General features: G+C 36.9%; 2 protein-coding genes across 2 annotated transcripts; one reads left to right on the top strand and one right to left on the bottom strand.

The window, feature by feature from the left end:
- Positions 1-921: 921 nt before the first annotated feature.
- LOC125226034 (integrator complex subunit 12-like) lies at positions 922-2,137 on the bottom strand. The gene is made up of 2 exons (XM_048129858.1): positions 1,618-2,137; positions 922-1,336 (listed from the first exon to the last, which is right to left on the bottom strand). Exons 1-2 carry the CDS (start codon positions 2,044-2,046, stop codon positions 1,055-1,057), a joined length of 711 nt encoding a protein of 236 aa, XP_047985815.1. The 5' UTR covers positions 2,047-2,137; the 3' UTR covers positions 922-1,054.
- A 4,753-nt stretch (positions 2,138-6,890) lies between these two features.
- LOC125226031 lies at positions 6,891-21,612 on the top strand. Its single transcript, XM_048129854.1, has 5 exons — positions 6,891-7,221; positions 13,260-13,480; positions 13,890-14,027; positions 18,625-18,844; positions 19,777-21,612. The coding sequence occupies exons 2-5, from the start codon at positions 13,295-13,297 to the stop codon at positions 20,064-20,066; spliced, it is 834 nt and encodes a 277-aa protein (XP_047985811.1). The 5' UTR covers positions 6,891-7,221; positions 13,260-13,294; the 3' UTR covers positions 20,067-21,612.
- Positions 21,613-23,581: the final 1,969 nt, after the last annotated feature.

Here is a 23,581-nt window from a genome sequence, read left to right as displayed (position 1 = left end):
CGTTGGTTTCGTATAGGCGGAAAGAAAAACGTATCGGAATGGAAGTATAAAGCGGTATTCATGTGGTTTTAATGTGATGTTTTAGTTTAATTTGATTGCGGGAAATAAAAGAAAAACGTATGGGATTAAAACTAACTCATCTAAAATATGGTAATCAATCACGGATTACACACTCCGGTTGTTTTAGTCATTATGCGCGATATGCTTTGGAAGTCTTAGGTACCCACGTTCAAGTGTAGACGAGACCTTAGCTTTCATCCGTTACCCATACAGTCAGATCCGTTACTGTCCCATGTTTCAAATAGTTTTATTTGCAAAAATTAAATACAATTTGTTATAAAACTACGTTTCCGTTATTTTATGTTGAAATAGTAACGTTTAAACTATTGATTACAAGTGATGGCATCCTATAAACTTGTGAAACAGTATAGTAATCTTAAAAATTCTCCTCTTTTTTGTACTGAAAGTAACGGAACGGATATATATGTATATGGGTTTAAAAAAATAGTACTTAGTCCACATTTATGTGAAAATGAAAGTGTAATTTCTTCATTTGTTATTTTAGAATGAATAATAAACATATTGTAAAATTCCCAAACCTTTTATATTTATATTATATGCGATTAAATTTGGTTGCGTAACAGAACACTCGCTTTTCCTCAACTCAACAAAAACATATTTTTTTCATTAATTACTTAAAAGTCAAGTGAACCTTCTATATTTTATATAAATTTATTTATTAAAGAATCTATAAAAATAGCTTTTAATAAATTTCTATCGGTTTCATTTTCATATCAACTTTTTTTCGGGGGGGACAACTTTGAATAAAATGGCCCTAATGCATCTTACATTGTTAATGAATGGTTCTAGGTATCTAAATGGCTATAGCCATTAAAGATGTGTCATGTAAAGTTAAAAACAACTGTATTTTTCAAATGTATATTAATACTTAATGAGTCCTTAATTTGCTTAATTCTATGTACATAATATTAATTGCGCACAAAGATCTTACCACTACTTTACACGCATTCAGGGAATACAAATACAAACTGCTTCACTTGTGTTTCTTCTTTTCATGTTGCTTTGCCGCTTTCTTCTTCATAATCTGCAGTCGTTTGTCAGCCGAGATAATATTTATATTAGGAGTGACAACCTTAGATGAGGAACTTCCTGAAGAGATCTTAACTGGAGTAGTGGATCCAGAGACATGCGTGGGCGACTTAGAGGCTGATGATATCTTGGTGTAACTTGTGACGAAACCTTGGGATGCGAGGCAGGATGCACACTGCCAACTTGCACTGACATCATTGTCGCTGATTACAGGTTTGTGGCAATCCTGGAACAAATTTACAACATTATAATTGATGTCAAAGAAAGATGATGATGATGGTACTTAAAATTAAAATGCTTTTTTTAAAGGAAACTTTTCAATTGTTTAATATTTAAATTTTTAAAAACTTTGCACTAGATTTTCAAATTCAGTCATGGTGACAAATTCCTACTACTTTATTTTTCCTTTACAGTGACAAAATTGTTCTTATATCTCAGAATAGTCTAACATTTTACAGGCTGCTTTACTAAATATCATAATAATGCAGTATAAAGAAAAAAAATTACCTGATGATACAGCGCATGGCAAGCCTCACACTCCACGAGCCTGTTCCCCGCCTGCACGGCGATCTGGCGGCACACCGCGCACGTGAGGTCCTCCTCCAGCAGGTCGAACGCCAGCTCCCCGTCCATCACCGACCCGTCATCATTCTCCCGCTCCGGAATCTGCAGCTGCTGAGGACTCTGCTGCGGTATCGGCACAGTCTTCGAACTAGACGCCTTCTCACTCTTATGCTTCGCCATCCGAGGCGATTCCAACTTCTCCTCATTCAAATACTTCTTAGGCAATGTATTCGCCAAGGTTTTCGCACTGCCATAAGTCTGACGAATGATATCGTCCAGAGTTAGCCGGAGTTGCTCTGTTGAATCTGAGGCGCTGGAGTGTAAGTGCTTTAAGCACAGTTTTATAGATGGATCAAAATCAATTGAAGACATTTCGTTACTTAAATTATTTGTATGTATGAGGATAAATGATAATTATTCCTTTTCTGCTTCTGCAGTCTAGTCTAATTCTCGCCGCTTTTAATTAAACTGTCATTGTCAATGTCAAAATTGACAAAGTCAACATCAAAAAAAGTATTCGCGTATTCTATTTAAGCAGTATAATTAAACGTGGAATTTTCTAATTGATTATAAATTGTTGAATCAGTTTTCAAATGGAATATTAGTATAAATTACCGCATGTATTGCAAATTTAATATCTATTGCTTTTGAACGCTCTCAAAGGCCCTAATTCAATTTATTATACTTCCAAGATAGATATACAGCGGAAAAAAGTGTAACTTAAACACTTTCGACCTATTTAAGTACATCTTTAAAACGCTGGCAGTCTTGTATAAAAACCGGGTTTTCGATTTTTTTTACGTTTGCTGGAATGACAAATGATTTATTTTGCAGGATACGGATATCCCCAAAACCAGGGAGAATAGAAGTATAAAGGAGGAACATCTGTCGAAGTACAACAATCGCAAAAATGACCGGCTGAGGCCTTGTAATTGCAGTTACAAATCTCTCCGCTTGGAGCGCATGTCTCGCTCAATGATCAGCGATGTGACATGACATTAGACGTTCTTTTCTCTAGGCTGATTTCGTCAGACTGAGCAAGTCAAGACGTAGTCCCGTGGTAGTGCGCTGGCTTCGTACGCAGATGTTCTCGGGTTCGATTCTGACAGCGATCTTTTTGCTTTTTGTTTTTTTTATACATTAATTTTCTTTTTGTGTATTTTTATTTGTGTTTATTTATTGTTTTATTCAGACAAATGTTAATTTAAGCCCTTCTTATTTTTCGACACGGATCAAAGGCGCGCGCGCCATCTTCGGCTCGGCTCGTGTTAATACGCGCCGTCTAAACAGATGGTACAAAGCGCGCGACGACGGAAGTCGAGTTTTAAGTTTTTAACACGCTTTTATTAGGTCGTCGTGTATGTAACTATGTGGAATCTACGGAGGCTAATTTAACCATCTTCCAAGGATCGTAGCGTAATGAAAATTGGCAGCTGTATGCAGTTCTGATGACAATACAATAATATGGTACTGTTGAACTGATCTGATGATGGAGCCGGAAGATATGAACTGGAACTACATGATGGAACATCGTATCATAGCTGTTTTTGGGTTTCTTAGAAAAGTCTTGTAATGAACTTTGACTAAGATTAGGTTTCAAAGTCTGATGATGGAGCCGGAAGATATGAACTGGAACTACATGATGGAACATCGTATCATAGCTGTTTTTGGGTTTCTTAGAAAAGTCTTGTAATGAACTTTGACTACGATTAGGTTTCAAAGTCTGATGATGGAGCCGGAAGATATGAACTGGAACTACATGATGGAACATCGTATGAAAGCTGTTTTTGGGTTTCTTAGAAAAGTCTTGTAATAAACTTTGACTACGATTAGGTTTCAAAGTCTGATGATGGAGCCGGAAGATATGAACTGGAACTACATGATGGAACATCGTATCAAAGCTGTTTTTGGGTTTCTTAGAAAAGTATTGTAATGAACTTTGACTACGATTAGGTTTCAAGGTCTGATGTTGGAGCCGGAAGATATGAACTGGAACTACATGATGGAACCGTGATTACCTTTTTGATTTTTGTCGAGCTCCCGATATTTCGACACAGTTGCATGCATCATGATATTCATGATCACGGAAAACGGTCTATATCCCGGTCAATATAAGTCTAATGAAAATAACCGTGAATCATTCAAAACTCTTACATGATGGAACTTCTTATCATAACTGTTTTTGGGTTTCTTAGAAAAGTCTTATAATGAACTTTGACCACGATTAGGTTTCAAGGTCTGATAATGAAGCCCGAAGATAGGCACTGGCATTCCATGATGGCATATCGTATCATAGTTCTGTTTGCGCTTGTGAGAAAGGCCACGTAATGAACTTCGAACGTTACGTTTTCAACGTTATAACAAACCTATTATTGACCGAAGCGAAGCGAGGCCTAAGCTAGGTTAGGGTTTTCTTGCGACCCTTATGAGCGGAAAAAGGAAAGACCGAATCAGTATATCTAAACTAAGTCAGGTTAGGGTCTTTTTGTGACCCTTAAATATGCAGCCCAGCCAGGCAATCATGGTCGCGCGATAAACGATAAAACATCGGGCATCGATAGGGACGGCCTGCTGTTTTATCATTTATCGCGCGACCATGATTGCCTAAATAAATATCAACGTAGTATTTAAAATAAGTTGGTTAAGGGTTTTGTTGCGACCCTTAAGAGCAAAAGTAAGAGGGGCTCGATATAAAAAAGGTGGGTGTGGGTTTTCTTGCGACCCTTAAGAGCGAAAATAAGGTGGGGGGTGGGGGGGGTGGGTGTCTTTATCAACGAAAAATTTCACGCCACGCTACTGCTAAGCATGTCGCGAAGGTCTACAGTTCCCAGAGCCACTATCAGTCTTTTAGTTGCTTAGCAAAATGTCGCGTCCACGTTCCATATCCAGGTTCAACCCAACGTAAATATACTAGAGCGCGACTGAGAAAATTCAACCCTTTGTCTCTATCCTCTTACAGAGTAAGATGAAATCCTTAAGTTCCGTATTGCATTAATCTTCAAATTAGCGCAGCACTATGAAAATAATTTCGCGCTCGCTACGCTCGCGATCGCGATTTTTTCCCTACATACTAAAATTTCTTCCCAAACCTGCCGAAACTCAAATTCGCTCAACCAACCCACACAACCCTAATCGATTGCACAGGCCGGCACTGGCCGGCATTGACTCCTAGTGATTTCAAGTTGGGCATCTACCGTGCACAAGATGCAAGGCACTATGCAGTGGTGTATTTAGGGTCCCTTACTTTTGCGGTTGGACAGGCTCATGTGGCCCTGAGTAGAGTAAAATTACTTAGTGCTCTCCAGATAGAAGAGCTAGATTGTTCTAAAGCTGACAGGTAAAACACCATGCAATACAGACACACTGGCGGAGATGGAGAGAATGTGGGCTCAATAAAATAGAAATTGAAATTAAAATTAAAATTAAATGAATGAATGAAAAACTTTATTGCGATAAGCTTGGTACCTATACATCAGGTGGTATTAATTATTATTAAGTAGCAATACGTGTTAGCCACAAATGGCTTGCGAAATTCGCCTACTTGGAATAAATTTATGTTTAAATTTTAAAGATATTTCATTATTAACGACTAAAAAGTATAAAATAAATTTATAGTTTAAAAAACTCTAGAAAAACACGCTTTTATAAATAAATGCACGTAAAAGCCAAAAATAAATTATGGATCGTTCAAGTTGTCTCTATTTCTGGGATGAAGAGTAAACTCTGTGCTTTTAATTATAATATTTGATTGTAAAAGCGTGGGGCGCTGTAACAGGAAAATCTTTTTGTATAACTTGCTGAGAAATCAAGTTAAACTATATTACGAGAAGCAGTTTACACAGATTGGCGCGCTAACTGGACTTGCAGCACGACTGCAGCGCCCCACGCTTTTACAATCAAATATTATAATTAAAAGCACATAGTTTACTCTTCATCCCAGAAATAGACAACTTGTGAAGTAAGTTCCAAATAAAAACGTGAGTCTCTATTACTTAAAATTATTTAATTGTTAACAATAGTTGTATCGATACAATCAAATGAAAATTACAAGATCAATAGTGACAAATATATCCAACGTAACTTTTTTATAATCTTAATTGGCGCCAACGCCAACTTACTTTTTAATTAAAAAGGTGTCTAACCTTTTTAATTCTTGTTGTCAATGAAATTGCCTAAACTCATAATAAAGTAAACTAGCATCATTAACAATATTATAAATATGCTTAAATTAATATAAATCTAATTTATTGAATTAATTAAACATTTGCAATAGTATCTATTTTTTTTAAAAGCAACACTTACAACAATTGCATAGACTAGACTTTGATATCTTCTGCTAATAACATTGATCTCTATTGTTAAGACAGTGCGGTTGTTTACACAATGACTCAAAATAATTATGAATAACATACGGTTTTACAGATAAATAATGCAAGATCTATACTCCCAGAACATAAATTCCACCAAATCTTAACATGTTATTTTCATGAATCTTACACTTGAACGATCCATAATTTATTTTTGGCTTTTACGTGCATTTATAAAAGCGTGTTTTTCTAGAGTTTTTTAAACTATAAATTTACTTATCGGCGTTTTCATGTGTTCGAATTATGGAGTGGAGCAATGATATGATTCAAAGCTTTATTGAATTATATGAAGAAGAACCATCAATATGGAACCCAAAACATCTCGGTCACAAAAATCGCAACAATATAATAGGCTTTCGTTCGTATCTACACGGACGGCTCGGCTCGCGTAGGATCGTGCTACCTCGCGCCGTGTAAACGCACAGGCTCGCGTTCGTATTGAGCCGAGCCGCATCTACACGGACGGCTCGGCTCGCGTAAGATCGTGCTAACACGCGCCGTTTAAACGCACCTTTAGGTAATGTTGTAAGTCTTGCGAATGAAATTTCTAATTAAAAATATTTTTAGACATTAAAAAAATAAAAAAAAATCAAGAAAAATATTAGTAGAAAAAAATAAAAAAGATCTCATCAGGATTTGAACCCGGGACCTCTTGCTCCGTAGGCGGGGTCACTACCGAGAAGGCTAAGAGATTGTCAAACCCTTATCTCCCTGCTATTGCAGCGCCACCTATCTTTTCTTTTATATGTGCACTTCTGATACTTAAAGCTTTCGCTCCTTATATTTCTAATCTCCATACCCAAAACGAACATATGTCACTAATGTCACATCAAGTACGTACGTCAGTAAACTAAACAAAGTAAACAAACGTCATTTCAAAAAATAAACTCATTTGAATAAAATCGCATGCAATCAGATAATTTTATTAAAAATGAAGCTAATATTGTTAATAACAATTTGTATATATTGTTACCCTCTTGAAAGTGCACAACAAGAGGGACCGGACCCGTGGCACAACAAAAATGACGCAATACTTCCACAACGGGAGAATATTGATGTTACACCTGATCTGAGGATGTCTTTGCCACAGGTTAGGACTACGGAATCTGCAAGTACTGGGATGAGAGACTGGTTTTTTAAACGAATGCTAGCCATTATATTAAAAGGAGGACAATATAAAGTAAGTTTTAACTTGTCTAGCAAAATGTACAGACATAATTTTTACAACATAAATTTTACATACATAAATTTAATGCTATTGTACCGGAACAGCATGGTTTCCAAAAATGTAAGTCTACTACACTCGCAGTTTTTAACATGATAAGTGAGATTTCCACTCACCGCGATGACAGTAGTTTCACTACTGCCCTATTTTTCGATATGTCCAAACGTTTGACTTTGTTGCTCATGACTTACTCTTGGCCAAACTAGAGAGTTACGGCATTAGAGGACCGGCATTACATTGGATAAGATCTTATCTGGAAGATAGACAGCAATGTGTAGAAATTAAGCGGGTGAATAGCTTGCAGGAGACCGAAGTATTCAAATCGGAATATAAATTCAACCGCTTTGGAGTTCCTCAAGGTAGTGTCTTAGGCCCACTACTATTTATAATGTACATCAATGATTTGCCGAAGGTGACGTCTCACAAATGTATTTTGTTTGCTGACGACATCTCGATTGTTGTTACAAATATTAAGACAGAAACTGTAATTGATCATGAATGTAATGTAAACAACACTATAACTGAAGTAATTAATTGGATGCAACATAACAATATGCAAATCAATATATCTAAAACTAATTATATGAATTTTAATAACTTGACATTGAATATTAACTATAATGGACATACCTTGAAAAATGATAATCTTATAAAATTCTTGGGCTTGATTGTTAACGCTGATTTAAAATGGAATGGCCATATTGAACATATATGTAATAAAATAAACAGATTTGTGTTTGTCATGCATAGACTGCGCACAACGACCGATAGAAAAACGGCCCTGATGGCCTATCACGGCTATGTGGAGTCGGTTCTTCGGTATGGACTAATCGTGTGGGGGAATGGGGTTGATGTACAAAGGGCTTTCATCTGCCAAAAAAAATGTATTCGTGCCATATGTGGAGTAGGCCAGATGACATCTTGTAAACCTCTGTTCCCCGAATTAAATGTTCTTCCTCTACCTTGTCTCTATATTTTTGAAGTATGTAAATTTGTGAAATTAAATGTAAACTTGTTTAAGACTGCCAAGGAAGTGTTCCCTAGAAATACTAGGAATACCAACAGACTTGTTGTACCTAAACAACAAAGAACTGCCGCTTTTAAAAGTAACTGTTATTCTATGTGTGTCACGATTTATAATAAGTTACCACAGGATATAACAGACCTACCATGCAATAAATTTAAAAATGCACTATTCAAATGGCTAATGGCAAAACTGTTCTACTCGATTAAAGAATTTGTGGATAGTAATGGGGAAGTATCAACAGAGTAAGATATGCTGTAAATATTGTACATATTGTATACCTTAGTTTAATAATAAGTTAAGTAATTAAGTTAATTTTTAATGTAGTTTTAGTTATTGTATTAAACTGGGGATTAGGCAAGTGTCCATAACTTTCTTTTTTTTTTTTTTTTTTTTTTTTTTTCTTTTTTTTCTTTTTTAACGATATAGGCATTTCACTTTTAAATATTTCTTTATAGTTCCAGTACTTGCCCCATGTGCTTTTGACTCTCCTCTCTATTTCCAGTTCATTGTTGTTATGGTTGAAGCCAATCATTTTTCCCAAATATATATAATGGTCTACATATTCTAATGGTCTGCTGTCTAAAATTATATCAATTTTTTTAAAGTTTGACATGGTTTTGGTTTTGTTTATATTTATCTCAAGGCCTACTTGTTTACTAGCATTGTGTAGAGTTGCTATCATAGATTGAAGACTACATGCTGATTCTGCTAGTAACACCAGATCATCTGCAAACCTGAGATGGCTTAGATACTTGCCTTGGATAAATAAACCTTTGTTTTTCCATTCTAGTTTGCAAATAATGTTTTCTAATATGGCTATGAAGATAGTTGGGGACAGGGGTCTCCCTGACGTACTCCTCTTTCTACTGGAAAACTTGGACCAATATTATCTAACTTTATTTTGCTGGTGCTCTTGGAATATAAATTTCTTATTATACTTATGTATTCTGGCTCTACCTCCTGAGCATTTAAGGTATTCCATATGCAGTCATGAGAAACAGTATCAAAAGCCTTTTGATAATCAATGAACACGATGTAAAGTGGTCGTCGAAATTCTTGATATTTCTCAATGATTTGTTCTAGGCTGTGAATGTGATCTATGGTCGAGAAGCCCTTTCTGAAGCCGGCTTGTTCTATTGGTTGCTTCTTATCCAGAGTTACTTTTATTCTTTGATTAATGATTGTGGAGAAAAGTTTGTATGTAGTTGGCAGTAAACTGATGGGCCTATAATTGTTAATATCTTTGTGGTTTCCTTTTTTGTATAGTAAAATTATATTAGATTCTGACCATTGTGACGGCGTTTCAAATGTATCTAGTATTTTGTTAAATAGGTTTAGTATAGGTTCCGTTAAAATTTCCTTGGCTGTCTTTATAGCTTCATTTGTGATATTGTCAGATCCTGGGCTTTTATCTAATTTCAATTTATTTATAGCATTTATCATTTCTTTTTGATCTATTGGGGCTACATTTGACTTCATTTTATCTGTTACAGTTATTTGGCTAGGAAATTGTATTTCATGCACTTTGTTTTTAGCATATAAAGTTTGATAGAAATCTGTTGCGATGTTAATGATCTCTTTGCGGTCATATTTTGTTTCCTTTGCGTTATTTAGACCTTCTATCCACGTCTTCTTTATTTTCAGTTCGTTGTATCCTTTTTTTAAGCTGCCTTTTAGTTCTAAATGTCTTTCAAGTGTAGTAGTTCTGTGTTTCTGGTAGTCTAATTTTATGTACTTACTGGTGAGTTTATATAAAGCTTTAAGTTCGTTTTTCATTGTTCGGGTTTTATTTTTCGTTTTTTTGTAGGTCTTGTTTCCTTTTCATCAGGTTTTTTGTGCGTTCTGAAAAAATGTTTTGCTTCGTAGATGGGTAGTTTGTTTTGGATGTGCTTTGACTGCTTTGTAGACTGCTCTGGATCGCGTGTATCAATTTGTCATATAGGGCTTGCACGGTATCGTTTTGTTTATTTTCTACTTGGGCAGTTATGTGTTTTTCTAAGCTTTCTTTATAAATTAGTATTTCTTCGTCATTTTTTAGAGGATTGTACTGTTTGTTCTGGAAACGAGCTCTACTTTTAGTCGGAACTCTGAGCGATATTAATGTTCGGAGTGGTCTGTGGTCTGATGGGTAATTTATATTTATGGTTCCTATATTTTTAAATATTTCTGGTCGGTTTGAGAGTATAAAATCTATTTCGTTTTTGTACTGTCCGTTTGGAGAACGCCAGGTCCATCTGAGTTTTGGTTTTTTCTTGTAGAAAGTGTTAATGATTGCGAGTTTGTTTTCTAGGGCAAACTCGACAAGTCTTTGTCCTCTGGTGTTTCTGTTTCCATATCCATATTGTTTTGTCACTAGAGATTCATTTGCTGCGGGTTGCCCAATTTTTGCATTTAAATCTCCCATTAGTATATAATCTTTGTGTGCAGCGTTGATTGCATTATTTATGGTACCATAGAAGGAGTCGACCTCTTCTTCGGATGCGGCCTCGGTAGGTGCATATACCTGTATTAAAGAAATCCGTTTTTCTGGAAAGCTCATGTTCAGTAGAGCAACTCGCTCTGATATTCCAATGTAGCTTTCTATGTATTGTTTGAGATAAGGTTTTATAATGAATCCAACTCCATATTTACCAGGCGTGTGGCCTGTGTGACAAAAAATTAAATCTTGATATTCGTTTATTTCATTTCCTACTCGTCGCACTTCTGACAATCCTATGATATCATAATTAATGTTTTCCAGGGCTTCTGTAAGTTCGATAAGTCTTGCATGGGTTGATAGAGTTCTAACATTGTAGGTTATTATGTTTAAATGTTTCTCATAGTTTTCTTTGTGTTTTGGACATTTTGTGGTTTGTGCCTTTGGAAGGTTTTGGTCTTTTTCCCCCACGATGACCAGTCGGCTTGGGGGAGGGTTTGCTTTGCTGTTTATGTAGTTTTCCTTTTTTCGTGGTTTTATTTTTTGTTTTCTGCTGTCAGTGACGTTTTGTAGTTTTTTGGTATGTTTTCGTTTCGCTCAATGTTAAGTGTACCCGGCCTTATAATTTGTTTGTCCGCTGTCTGTCGTATTAAGAGTGTATTTGGTGTGTCCGGTTTATACACTTTTGCCGGCCCTTGTTGGGAGGAAGTGGAAGCGTTTTCTTGCTGCGGAGAGTGTGAAAGACCTCTTTTCTTATTTCCAGATTTTTCTTTTACAATTAGTTTATTATATCTGAGAAATGCTACATTTCCTTTTCTCTGCTCTTCTATCATTTTCTCTTTCAGTGCTTTTCTCTCTTCTAGCACTTCTTTTGGAAAATCTTCAGTTATATATATATCCTTCTGTTTTAAATTTTTCCTATTCTTCAATATGAAATTTCTTTTTGACTGGGATGTTAAATTTATTAGTATTGGGCTCTGGTTTGTTCTCCCTAATCGTCGACTGAATTGTATCTCTTCCTTCTGCAGATTGATGCCCATGTCATTTTTGATGAATTCGATGACTTTTTGTTCCTTCTCCCAATGTTCCACGTTCAGCCCATGGATGATTATATTTCGCTGTCTCTCTTTACTTTCCAAAAAAGAAATTTTATTTTCCAGGGTCTCTATTTTTTCGTTGCTTTCTTTTTGTTTTTCCTCCATTTCTTTTAATTCTACATTTAAAGAATCGATCACTCGTTGATAAATCGTTTCTGTCTGTTGTTCCATCTCAAATCTCATGCGTGTGAAAATTTTATCTAGATCAGAGACACATTACTTTTGTTATATCCAGAAATAGTTCGATGTTAAAATTGTAACAAAATCTACCTTGTATACTAGTGCTGCCATCTCTGGTAGCGGCCATTAAATAGTATAATAAATCAGTCCGTTAGCAACTGTCAACACGAGTTTTATTAGGTTATGTGTCCCAGTGCATATTTTCACTAAAAATACAGTAAAGACGATCAGATTAATCCAGAATTATTGTTCAGTTAGTGTAGTGTTCATTTGTTTAAATAATGGCTTCAAATTTTACCGCGAATGTATCGAAGTTGAAGGACCGTGAAAACTACGATGAGTGGGCGTTTGCGTATACTTTATGTTCCTGAAAATTTTCTGTGGCTCCGTGACACTAAGTTGGTCAAAGCAATTGGACAGGTGTTCCAAAGGGGCGCAGGTTCTAGGTTGAAATCTAGATAGAATCTCTAGAATCAGTTTAATATACGGATGCCAAACTTGGAATTTCAGCGATAAGGCCAAAAACAAGATAATTACATGTCAGAGAGGCATGGAACGCAGCATGCTAAATCTGAAAAAGATATACAAAATAAGACACAGCATAATAAGAGCTAAAACAAAAACAATGGATGCTCTCAGCCAGGCAAGGAAATTAAAATGGAGATGGGCTGGACACGTAGCGCGCCTAAAGGACCACAGATGGACGAAATCAGTTACGACATGGAAAGGTCCTGCTGGAAAGCGCCGACAAGGAAAACCAAATGCACGCTGGGATGAGGACATCAAAAAAATCGCCGGACCAAACTGGCAAAAAATTGCTCAAGACCGACAAAAATGGCTAGCTTTGGAAGAGGCCTTCACCTAAGGGGTTCCTGTTTGTAAAAAAAAAAAAAAAAAAAATATTTAATTGTAAACTTACTTAAAATATAAATGTAATCACTAACAAAAAACTAAATTAGAACTAGAGAAAAAAAAACTAACAATTACTAACAAATAGCAAAGATTTCATTGTATATAATAACAGGAAATAAAAGGCTTTTTATTTTATTTTTATTTATTATTATTTATTTATAGTTATTGTATAATTTGCATGCTGCCAAAACACAGCTAAAAAGTTGGTACACACAATTTATGTAAGACCTATCATGTTAACACTTTTTAAATGCGAATAAAGAATTATGAATTATGAATTATGAATTATGAATTATGAACACCTACTTGTTTATCATTATGGTTAGCTTATATTACCAATAAATACTTAAATATTTTACAGAAAAACGAAGACAACTCAGTGATGTTTCAGTTCAAATGCGGTTTGATGAGAGCCAATGGGTCACTTTAAATGATTACCTCAACCCTAGTGTATCTCTATCAGAAGAAATATTCCGTCGCTCAGTGGGATATGTTGAAAATGCCATTTACAAGCCTAGTGTTTCGGAAAGAATAGTTATGGCTTGGAATGATTATATCCAATTTTATTTGGTGGAATATAAGGTATCATTTTTTTTAATTCTATTTTTCTTATATTTGCTAAATCAATTGCTATGATTAAGAAATGTGTACAAGTGATGCCACGTAACTTTAGCGCTGAGTGAAATGATGAGGGGATAGCTGCACATGGGGACACTTACCCCTCACCCCCTCTAATCCCCTGAGGTACCTATTTTTTACTTCTATGCACTAACGGTCAGCCCTAAAGTTACAGTTGTATGAATTTATATATTTGGACATATCATTCATAAATGCATTTCTTTACTTTCTTTTTATCAAACTTATAGTATATTTAGTTATAGTAGCTTGGCTATGATTACTGTCATAATGATCACTGGATACAGGCTATATCAGTTTTTTAACTGCCTGCCTGCTTATTAAATAATAATAATATAATATGTTATAATTTCAGATGGAAATCACAACGGCATTGGGAATACTAGCAGCTGCTGGTGCAATGATGTGGTTGTGGAATCATATGTCCCATAGACACTTCAAGATTATTGTTTTTATTGCACTATATTTATATGAAGTATTTGTTTCTTATAAGGCAAGTTCCCCATTTTACTTTGTCTTTAGAAAAATTACTACATATATTGATACTTTTTCAGTTTTTAGGGTTCCGTACCAAAAAGGTACAACAGGAACCCTTATGGTGCGACTCTGTCCGTCTGTCTGTCCGTCTGTCACATTCCTAAATATCTCGAGAACTACTAATGCTATCAACTTGAAATTTGGAATAGTTGTGAACATTGTTTTCATCCACGACGTTTGATTGATTGTTTTCATCCAGTTGTCATCCACGACGTCCACAAGAATATTTTTAAGACGAAGACTGTACAGCAAGGCCAATTGAAGTCAAAGTTTAGTGACTGGGCCACCGTCGGTATCCACAGAAGCAGGAAGAGATTGTATGACCTGTATGAAATGAGGAATTTTAACCATGATGAAAATTTTACTGAATATGTAAGGAGGTATTCAAAAGTGTTTAAGAAAGTTTGCGCCGCGGCTAAGTCTGCATTCTTAAGCAAGAAGGTCAGGTCGGCAGACAATAAAATAAAAGCTACCTGGAATATGATAAACGCTGAAACCGGGAAGACGAAACCCCGTGATGGCCATTACACACTAAAAGTTCAAGACCAAGTATTGTCTGCAGACGACGATGTTGCTGGCGCCTTTCAACACTTTTTCACCAACATAGCCACTGATACTACACGGAATTTAAACTCCTCTGTAGTTAAGGCAGGTCTCTACTTGGACAATTACAATGTTAAGAAATGCAGCATGGAATTATATTTCCAATTTACTGACCCCGAAGAGATTATTAAAACTTTCAAGTCCTTAAAAGTTAAAAACAGTGAGGACATTTGGGGGATATCTGTGAAAGTCGTGTATTCAATTATTGACGTCGTGGCACCTTATCTAGCCGATGTGTTTAACGCTTGTGTTAGGGAATGTGTGTTTCCCAATCTGATGAAGTATAGTAAGGTTATTCCTCTGTTTAAATCAGGCAGCAAGGATGACCTTGGAAATTTTAGACCAATTTCCATACTTCCCGTTCTCAGCAAAGTGTTTGAGAAAATTATATTGAACCAGTTGCTTCGACATTTTAACACGAATGGATTACTTCAGCATCAGCAATTTGGTTTTACACGAGGTCGTTCGACGACAGATGCTGCCTCTGTGCTAATCAAGCACATATACGATGCCTGGGAACTCTCGTTAGATGCTATCGGTATTTTCTGCGATCTCTCCAAAGCTTTCGATTGTGTGGAGCACGACACACTACTACACAAGCTGAAGCACTACGGTCTATCCTCTAAAGCTTTACAGCTTGTTGAATCTTACTTAAACGAAAGAACCCAGAAAGTGGTTGTAAATGGTACTGAATCTAACGGTACAACTGTAAAGCTTGGAGTACCACAGGGTTCTATTCTGGGACCTTTTCTTTTCCTTGTGTATATAAATGATTTGCCATGTCTTGTAAAGAACAAATGTGAGATAGTCTTATTTGCTGATGATACTTCACTAATTTTCAAAGTTGATAGGCAACTGAGTGACTATAGCCATGTGAATGAAACTTTGAAGGAGGTACTAGAATGGTTTACAGCAAATAACTTGCTCCTTAATGCCAAGAAGACGAAATGTGTTAAATTCTCTTTACCCAATGTAAGGAAGACAGATACTACCATCACGCTGAATGGCGAAAACCTGGACTTTGTCGAGAATACGCTCTTTCTTGGTCTTACTTTAAATTGCAATCTGCAATGGGGTCCTCATATATCTGCCCTAGCAAAAAGGTTGAGCTCTGCCGCGTATGCCGTAAGGAGAATTAGGCAATTAACTGATGTGGAGACAGCTCGCCTAGTTTATTTCAGTTACTTTCATAGTGTTATGTCTTACGGCATATTGGCCTGGGGAAAAGCAGCAGATATTCAAACCATCTTCGTTCTCCAGAAACGGGCAATACGATCTATCTACAACATGGCGTCACGTGACTCACTGAAGGAACGCTTTAAGGAGATAGACATCCTTACAGTAGCTTCACAATACATACTAGATGTGATAATGTATACTCATAAGAATATAGAGTCCTTTAAGAAACTGTCAGATATTCATAGTTATAATACACGGAACAAACATAAGCTAGCGGTTTCCAAGTTTCGTCTACAGAAAGTGAAGAAATCGTTCCTGGGAAACTGTGTAACATTTTATAATAAGGTACCCTTAGAGGCATGGGATCTGCCCTTTACTTCATTCAAGAAGTACATAAAAAGTGCACTTCTCAAAAAGGGGTACTACAAAATTGATGATTACCTGGGAGATACTACACCATGGCCGACTATCCAGGCTCAAAATCTGTCATAGTTTTGCTAGCAGTGTCCCGGGGAGACATTGTGTCATGCTTAAGGCGCTGTTGCTACTGGCTGTTTAAATTATTGATCCTTATTATTGTATAATTATAATTTGGTATATATATATATTGACTTGTTGAGTACATACTAGTTATGTATTCTGTAGAATTAGTTGGAGATTGCTAGCTTAACAGTCTCTTGACGTGAAATTTGTATTTCATACGCATTTTTTTTTTCTATTTCTAGTTCTTTTGACACTTGGAGAACCTTTACACCTCCAAATTTTTATTTTTTATTATATCCCATTAATTATAATTGACTGTGGGGACCTTTTACATCTCCCAAGATCTTGTTTTCAATTAAGTCAATTTAAACTATGTAACATACAAGCACGGAATGTTGTGTCTTACATCTAGGTATACCGTATTCACTTATTATTGGAATATTTAATACAGCCCGGACAGCTTGAACATGTCATGCTCGCTAAAAAGTCTTTGCTTACGGTGACGTCGTTGATCGGGTCGCCACCTTCCCGAATGAAGGTTGAGGGAGGCGATGGCTGAGATGCGCGCCATATTCGTGAACGGGTGCTGTTTGTGAAGACCGGTCTGTTTCAGCTAATAGGGGCTATGCTATTCTATGTAACATTAATTTTGAATGAGATTACGTTGAGGCACTCTGTTCGGTCCTTGTTTGTTTATTTTTCTTTCTGACTCTTGGAGACCATATACATCTCCAAGGAAAAAGTAGATTAAGTATACATATATTTTTTTTTTCCTTTGCTTAAGACAACAAGAGTCTTTTACAACTCTAAAGTTATTTTAGTTATTCGGTTTTTTTCTTCATGTATAATTTTTTTAGATGTACTTTGACACTTAGAGACTCTATACATCTCTAAAATCTCTTATTAATAATCATAATAGCTTTGTACTTTGTATAATTTCTTGTGTTAATATTTTTTTTATGAATACTTTTGCTTATTAAATTGTATCTTGTTTTTTTTTAATGCATGTTAAATATAAGATGTAATGTTTTGAAAAGAAGTGGCCCGCCGAGTTTCTTGCCGGTCCCATAGTGGATACCCTCCTCCAACTGAGGGGGGACTGAAATCTTCTCGAGGCTGAGGCGTAGGGTTAGAGCCGGCGTAGTTTTGTTTGACGTTCATAAGCGCATTGTAATATGCCTACTTGGAAAATAAATATTTCATTTCATTTCATTTCATTTCATTTCATTTCATTTCATTTCATTTCATTTCATTGTAAACCTCTACAAATAGAAAGTATAATTTTTTTAAATATATTAATTTTAATTGTAGAAAATGGCCAAAATGAAAGGGGGCAAACTGTAAATTTCAAGTTACTAGGTCAAGTGGGGTATCGTTGGAAAGAGCTCAAATTGAACGTAAATAAACTATTTTTTTTATTTTTTTGTTGTGGAAAAAAAAAGAATTTTGAAGGAAAACGTAAAAAAAAATACCGTTCCCCCCCCCTTATCTCCGAAGTTTACCAACGAAAAATTATGAAAATTTTAGTAAACATTGGTTTTATGCTATATATTACAGGAAAAATATAATTGTGTTTGTATTTTGAATACTTTTTTTTTAATTCACAAAAAACTTTTCAGATTTTTACTTTCAATTTACCCACCCTTGCGGATGTATATCGTACTTAAAATTAATACGAGATGTTACGTAAACCATCTTTTGTCCAATAAAGTAATAACTGTTTAAATCGGTTAACATTATAAAGAATTATCCCTGAAAAACCAGGTCGCGCAAATTAGTTAGCAAATTGACCGGGAGATGGCGCTATACACTATAATACTCATTAGTGCCTATACTTTTGTCTTCTAGTCAAGTCATTAGAGTTATATGAAAATATGAGATTATTTTTACTAGGTAGTTTGAAAGAAAGTTTGTACGGAACCCTCGGTGGGCGAGTCCGACTCGCACTTGGCCGGTTTTTTTTTAATAGAATATGACTTCTTTCAAGAATGCAAAAAATGGGTCTACAGACATTTAACTACTATGTGTGGAATAATGACTCGGGAAACATTCTCATATCTACAAAAAATATTTGTAAAGTTAACACCACAGTATAAAGCAGTAATAACTCTTCTAACAAACTTCACTCCGCGCGGTGTGTCGAAAACTACTCTCCATATGCACTCCGAATACAAGTTAACACTTGTTGTTAGCTGTTAAAGGTTGAGATTTGCTTGTACCTTCATAACATGTTAAAGCAGACTTTTAGTTTGCTATAGGCACCTTGTCATGGTATTGTTTGATTACAGGAGGCAGAGCAACATGAATTTGACCGCTACATGTCAGCAATCAATAAATGCAAATGGTATTTCTGGTCGTCCACATGTGATGTGCCACCTCCAGACCCTATCAAGTTCTTAAAATATATGAACCCGTTGAAAATTGGTGTGAGGATGTTTACTACTATTATATCTGAGCCCATGATCACTATAAGTGCTACAGTGCAGACTATAATACATGGGATAACAGGTAAAAACATATTTATTATTACTTACGCCGCGGCCCCGGGTTCGAATCCCGGTAAGGGCATTTATTTGTGTGATGAGCACAGGTATTTGTTCCTGAGTCATGGATGTTTTCTATGTATATAAGTATTTGTATATTATTTATATCGTTGTCTGAGTACCTGCAACACAAGCCTTCTTGAGCTTACAGTGGGACTCAGTCAATTTGTGTGTGAATGTCCTTATAATATTTATTTATTTATATTTTATGTTTACTTACACTGTCTTTATAATTAAATAAAAAAGAACGAAAGGCAGAATAACAATTTTTATTTCTCATTCTCTGAAAGTGTCTCATTTTACTTATTTTTGTTTCTCTCTTGTTTGAGATAAATAATTAAAATTTAGTTTTAATACTTTTAATTTTATTTATTTTTTGTTTTCCATTTTGGCAGGTAAGCATGGTCGCGCGGTAAATGATAAAACGTCACGGCCGCCCCTACCGCACTTACAAATAGTGCGAAAAGGACACCCTACCGTTAAATCGTTTATCGCGCTACCATGCTATCAGTTCTGATATTTAAATCTCCATTTCGCAAATAATGTTACGTTTGAACTTGGTTACATACATACATACATACATACAATCACGCCTGTATCCCATGAAGGGGTAGGCAGAGCACATGAAACTACTCAAGTTTCAGTGCCACTCTTGGCAAATAAGGGATTGAAAGAAAACGAAACTGTGACATTGCAGTGACAGGTTGCCAGCCTCTCGCCTACGCCACAATTTAACCCATATCCCACAGTCGCCTTCTACGACACCCACGGGAAGAAAGGGGGTGGTGAAATTCTTAACCCGTCACCACACGGGCACGGGCTTGGTTACTAGTTTTCTCGTATTCGAAATGCAGCTAAATTTCAGCTTACTAAACTTTGTAATTTTCCTTTTTTCAGGTGGCATGTGGTTTCCCCTGAATGTGATAATGACAGGTTTCTTAACTGTTGCTTTTACTGTTATATTAATTGTACTTCTTGTAATGATAGTTTTTACCTATATACTTAACATTCCTTTTAATCTTAGTTTCCTATGTGGTTTATTTAGCATTGGTGTGAATGAAAGACGTGGTAGGAGTAAAATGAGTAATGTAAGCAGTAATCATTCACCCAGCATAGATGGTGGTGGAGACCGAATAAGCGGAGCCACTCTAGATAGGATTAGATGTATGTACGAAAGCACTTACTAGTGCACAAGTTAATAATTCAAGTTCTCAAATCCCTAAAACTCAACCTACAAGACCTCTACATGTCACAAATGGATCCGCACCAGCAACTTCTTTAAAGAGGTCTTCTAGTACTGGACGATTGCAAGATTATAAATCTAACAATCATGATTTTGAACTGTCTACAATGGACTCTGGAGTTAGAAAAAGAAATCAAGGGATGACAAGATTAAATGATGGGGGTGGTGATGCCTTTTAAAGTGCATGAACCGAATTGTAGAACTAAAAGTTTTGTGGGTATCGAGGTACCATTGCACAGGGCCATAATGAGAGATTAGGAAATAGTGGGATATAAGTCAAATCAGACCAACTAGGAACATTGTTTCTTCCTTCCACGAATGCAGAACCAGATTTGGGGGTGGAGGGAAGGGAGGCCAGGCCCCATTCATCAAATTCGAACTTAGCCACGTCCAAGGGGCGCCAAAATCGTTATTTTGAACTGATCTGGCGCTGGACCAATGCAGGTACTTTTATTATTACCGTTTTAGCTATGGGCCTGTCTTGTAGAATAAGATAGATGTACATTATAATTTAAAAAATATGTTCGACTAACTCTGTGATATTTTTTAATGAATATGAATAGTTATTTATGTTGGCTTTTTACCAGTGATAATTATGTAAATAATAATGACTAGGTTTTATTAATGAAATTTTTAGTGTAAGATGTTCGTTTTTGCATTTGTATTTTATATTTTTTCACAAAATTAAGTTTATTAAAAAAATAGGCTGGCTTCCAACTTCCAACGACATGTTACCTACCTATGTTTAGTTCATCATCATTTTCTTAAAGGTGCGCTAAGATCTATTGAAAACGTCGCTCGTGCGTTTGTATAGTTCTTATAGTTTATTTAAATATGCGATTTGTGCCTTATTCGATATTCGTGCATATTTCGGGCACGCGGGGTGGCGTAGTGTTGTGCCACTTGTGCCATTTGTGCCGTTCCCGGGAAAATTCCCTAAGTGGGAAATGTTTTTGTACCGTTCTCGGGAAAAATTCCCTGACTGATCTTTTTTTTTTTTGCTTGGGGGATGGCGTCTAGAAGGGTAATCGTATAGTGTGAATGAGAGGCAGGCATGACGCAGGAGCAGCTAGCAATACGTAAATACGGAATCGACTACACTGCGTAATAAGCAACGCATTCGGTAGACTTAGATGCACCATAGAATTTATAATCCAACGTTGTCAATTTCCAAACAGATTAAAATTAAGACAATTTTTTGCAGCATTTGTATTTGTATTTCTTTATTTGCTGAATATGGGTTTACATAGATGTACAATAAAATATAGTTCAACCATACCCTGCTTGGAATAGCATGCAAATTTAAAGTAGGTCATTTCATTTCTGATAATTTCAGAAGACACTTATAACTTTACCATCAAAATATCAATTCGTTTTTTATTTAGACACTTTATTAATATCTAAACGAATGATGTAACTCGCTGATTTCTTGTTTTTAATGATAGGTATTTTTTCAAAACATTTATACTGTAATAAAGTCCTAGTCAATATATTTTTGTACTTATTTTATATTACACATACACACACACGCACCCCATACTAGAAGTTCTGCTTACGTTACCTACGTTAGCCTTGCGAATAGGTATGAACATCAAAGTTTGCCTATACTTATAAGGTATGAATTTGAGGACCACATTGGATGAAGATTTCACATCGTCGCTCGCGGTAAGGGCGCTATTTTCTTGTAACTTCATACGAATAACATGTCAGAGCGTCCTTATTCCAAGCAACAATGCCAGCGGCAGATCGTAATGTCCGCTAAATGATGCAAATCCTAGGGATTCCATTGGTATAAAGTGACGTGACTACTGTTAAAAAAATTCGCAGAAACTGATCAGTAGCATCAGAGACTTATAGGTTTTTTTTTTTTTTTTTTTTTTATTATAAACTGGCCAGTGATTGACCTTAGTCGCACCTGATGGAAAGTGACGACAAGGCCGAGGTTGTAGCTCACTGGTTCAGTAACAGCCTATTCACTCTTGACTTGAATTCACCCAGATTGTATTCGCCCGGGAATACAGATGAGGGGAGCATGTTCCATTCCTTAGCAGTTCGCATTAGGAAAGAAGAGGCAAACCTCTTCGTGCGAATGAAAGGTAGGTCGACAACGTAAGGGTGAAACCGCTCCCCGCGCCTGGTTGTCCGGTGATGGAACGGGGAAGGAGGAACCAGGTCATGCAGTTCCTGTGCACACTCTCCAGAATGTATCCGGTAGAAGACGGACAAGGACGCAACTCGACGGCGATGCTCGAGGCTTTGTAATCCTGCCTTGCCTGCCGGAACGTCGCCAATGAGTCTTCGAGCTCGACGTTCTATTGAGTCCAAGGCTGCCAACTGGTATTTGGCAGAGCCGTCCCACAAGTGGCAGCAGTATTCCATACACGAGCGAACTTGCGCCTTGTATAAGGAGAGAAGTTGCTCCGACGAGAAATACCGCCTCACTTTAAAAAGGATGCCAAGTTTTTTTGCTGCAGTTTTAGCCTTGGACTCAATAGTAGAACCGAAGTTCAGGTTTGAGTTGAGCGTTAGCCCGAGTAACTCTAGGCGGTCCGTTACTGCCACGGATACATTCCGGAAAGTAGGAGCCAGGGTGAACTGACTCCGTTTGGCGGAGAAGAGACACGCCTGCGTTTTTGAGGCATTGAACTCGACTAAGTTGGCCTGGCCCCAATCGGATACAGCTTTCAGAGTCGAGTTCGTTTCCTCCAACATACCTTCTCTAAGGGATTGGGTTACACTGGCACTGGCCCGTGCATCGGACAAATATCTCACCGTGACTGTGCTGTCGTCTGCATACCCCAAGATACCGGGCTTGAGCAGATCATTGATATGCAGCAAGAAGAGAGTCGCGGAGAGAACTGACCCCTGAGGAACCCCGGCAGTAATCTCCATAAGATCGGACGAGCAGCCATCAACGACTACTCGAATGGATCGGTTCCTCAGAAAATCAGTGATCCAAGCGCGCAGGCCAGGAGGGAGCCCGTATGCGGAAAGCTTGGCAATAAGGCTGTCATGCCAAACCCTATCGAAGGCCTTGGAAATGTCGAGGGACACAGCCAAAGCCTCACCATGCCTTTCGATGGCTTCACCCCAAAGGTGGGTGGCGTAAATCAGAAGGTCCCCGGTGGAGCGGTTACGACGAAACCCGTACTGCTGGTCACTGAGGAGATCGTTACCTTCGAGATACGCCAGAAGCTTGGTGTTCAATACACGCTCCATAATCTTACAGAGTATGGAGGTGATTGCGATGGGCCTATAATTCGATGGGTCGGCACGACTCCCTTTCTTAGGGACTGGTTGCACATTGGCAAGCTTCCACGTCTCGGGAACAAAACCCGTATTAAGAGAAAGCCTAAACAGGCGCGTCAAAACTGGTGACAACTCTGGGGCACATGTTTTGAGCACGATAGCTGGAATACCGTCTGGGCCACTAGGTATCACTATCGTGGATAAAAAGGT

This window comes from Leguminivora glycinivorella, chromosome 5, assembly GCF_023078275.1.
Source record: "Leguminivora glycinivorella isolate SPB_JAAS2020 chromosome 5, LegGlyc_1.1, whole genome shotgun sequence".
Classification (NCBI taxonomy): Eukaryota; Metazoa; Arthropoda; class Insecta; order Lepidoptera; family Tortricidae; genus Leguminivora; species Leguminivora glycinivorella.
Note: the sequence above shows the minus strand (reverse complement) of the source record. Positions and strands in the feature narration are given on the sequence as shown.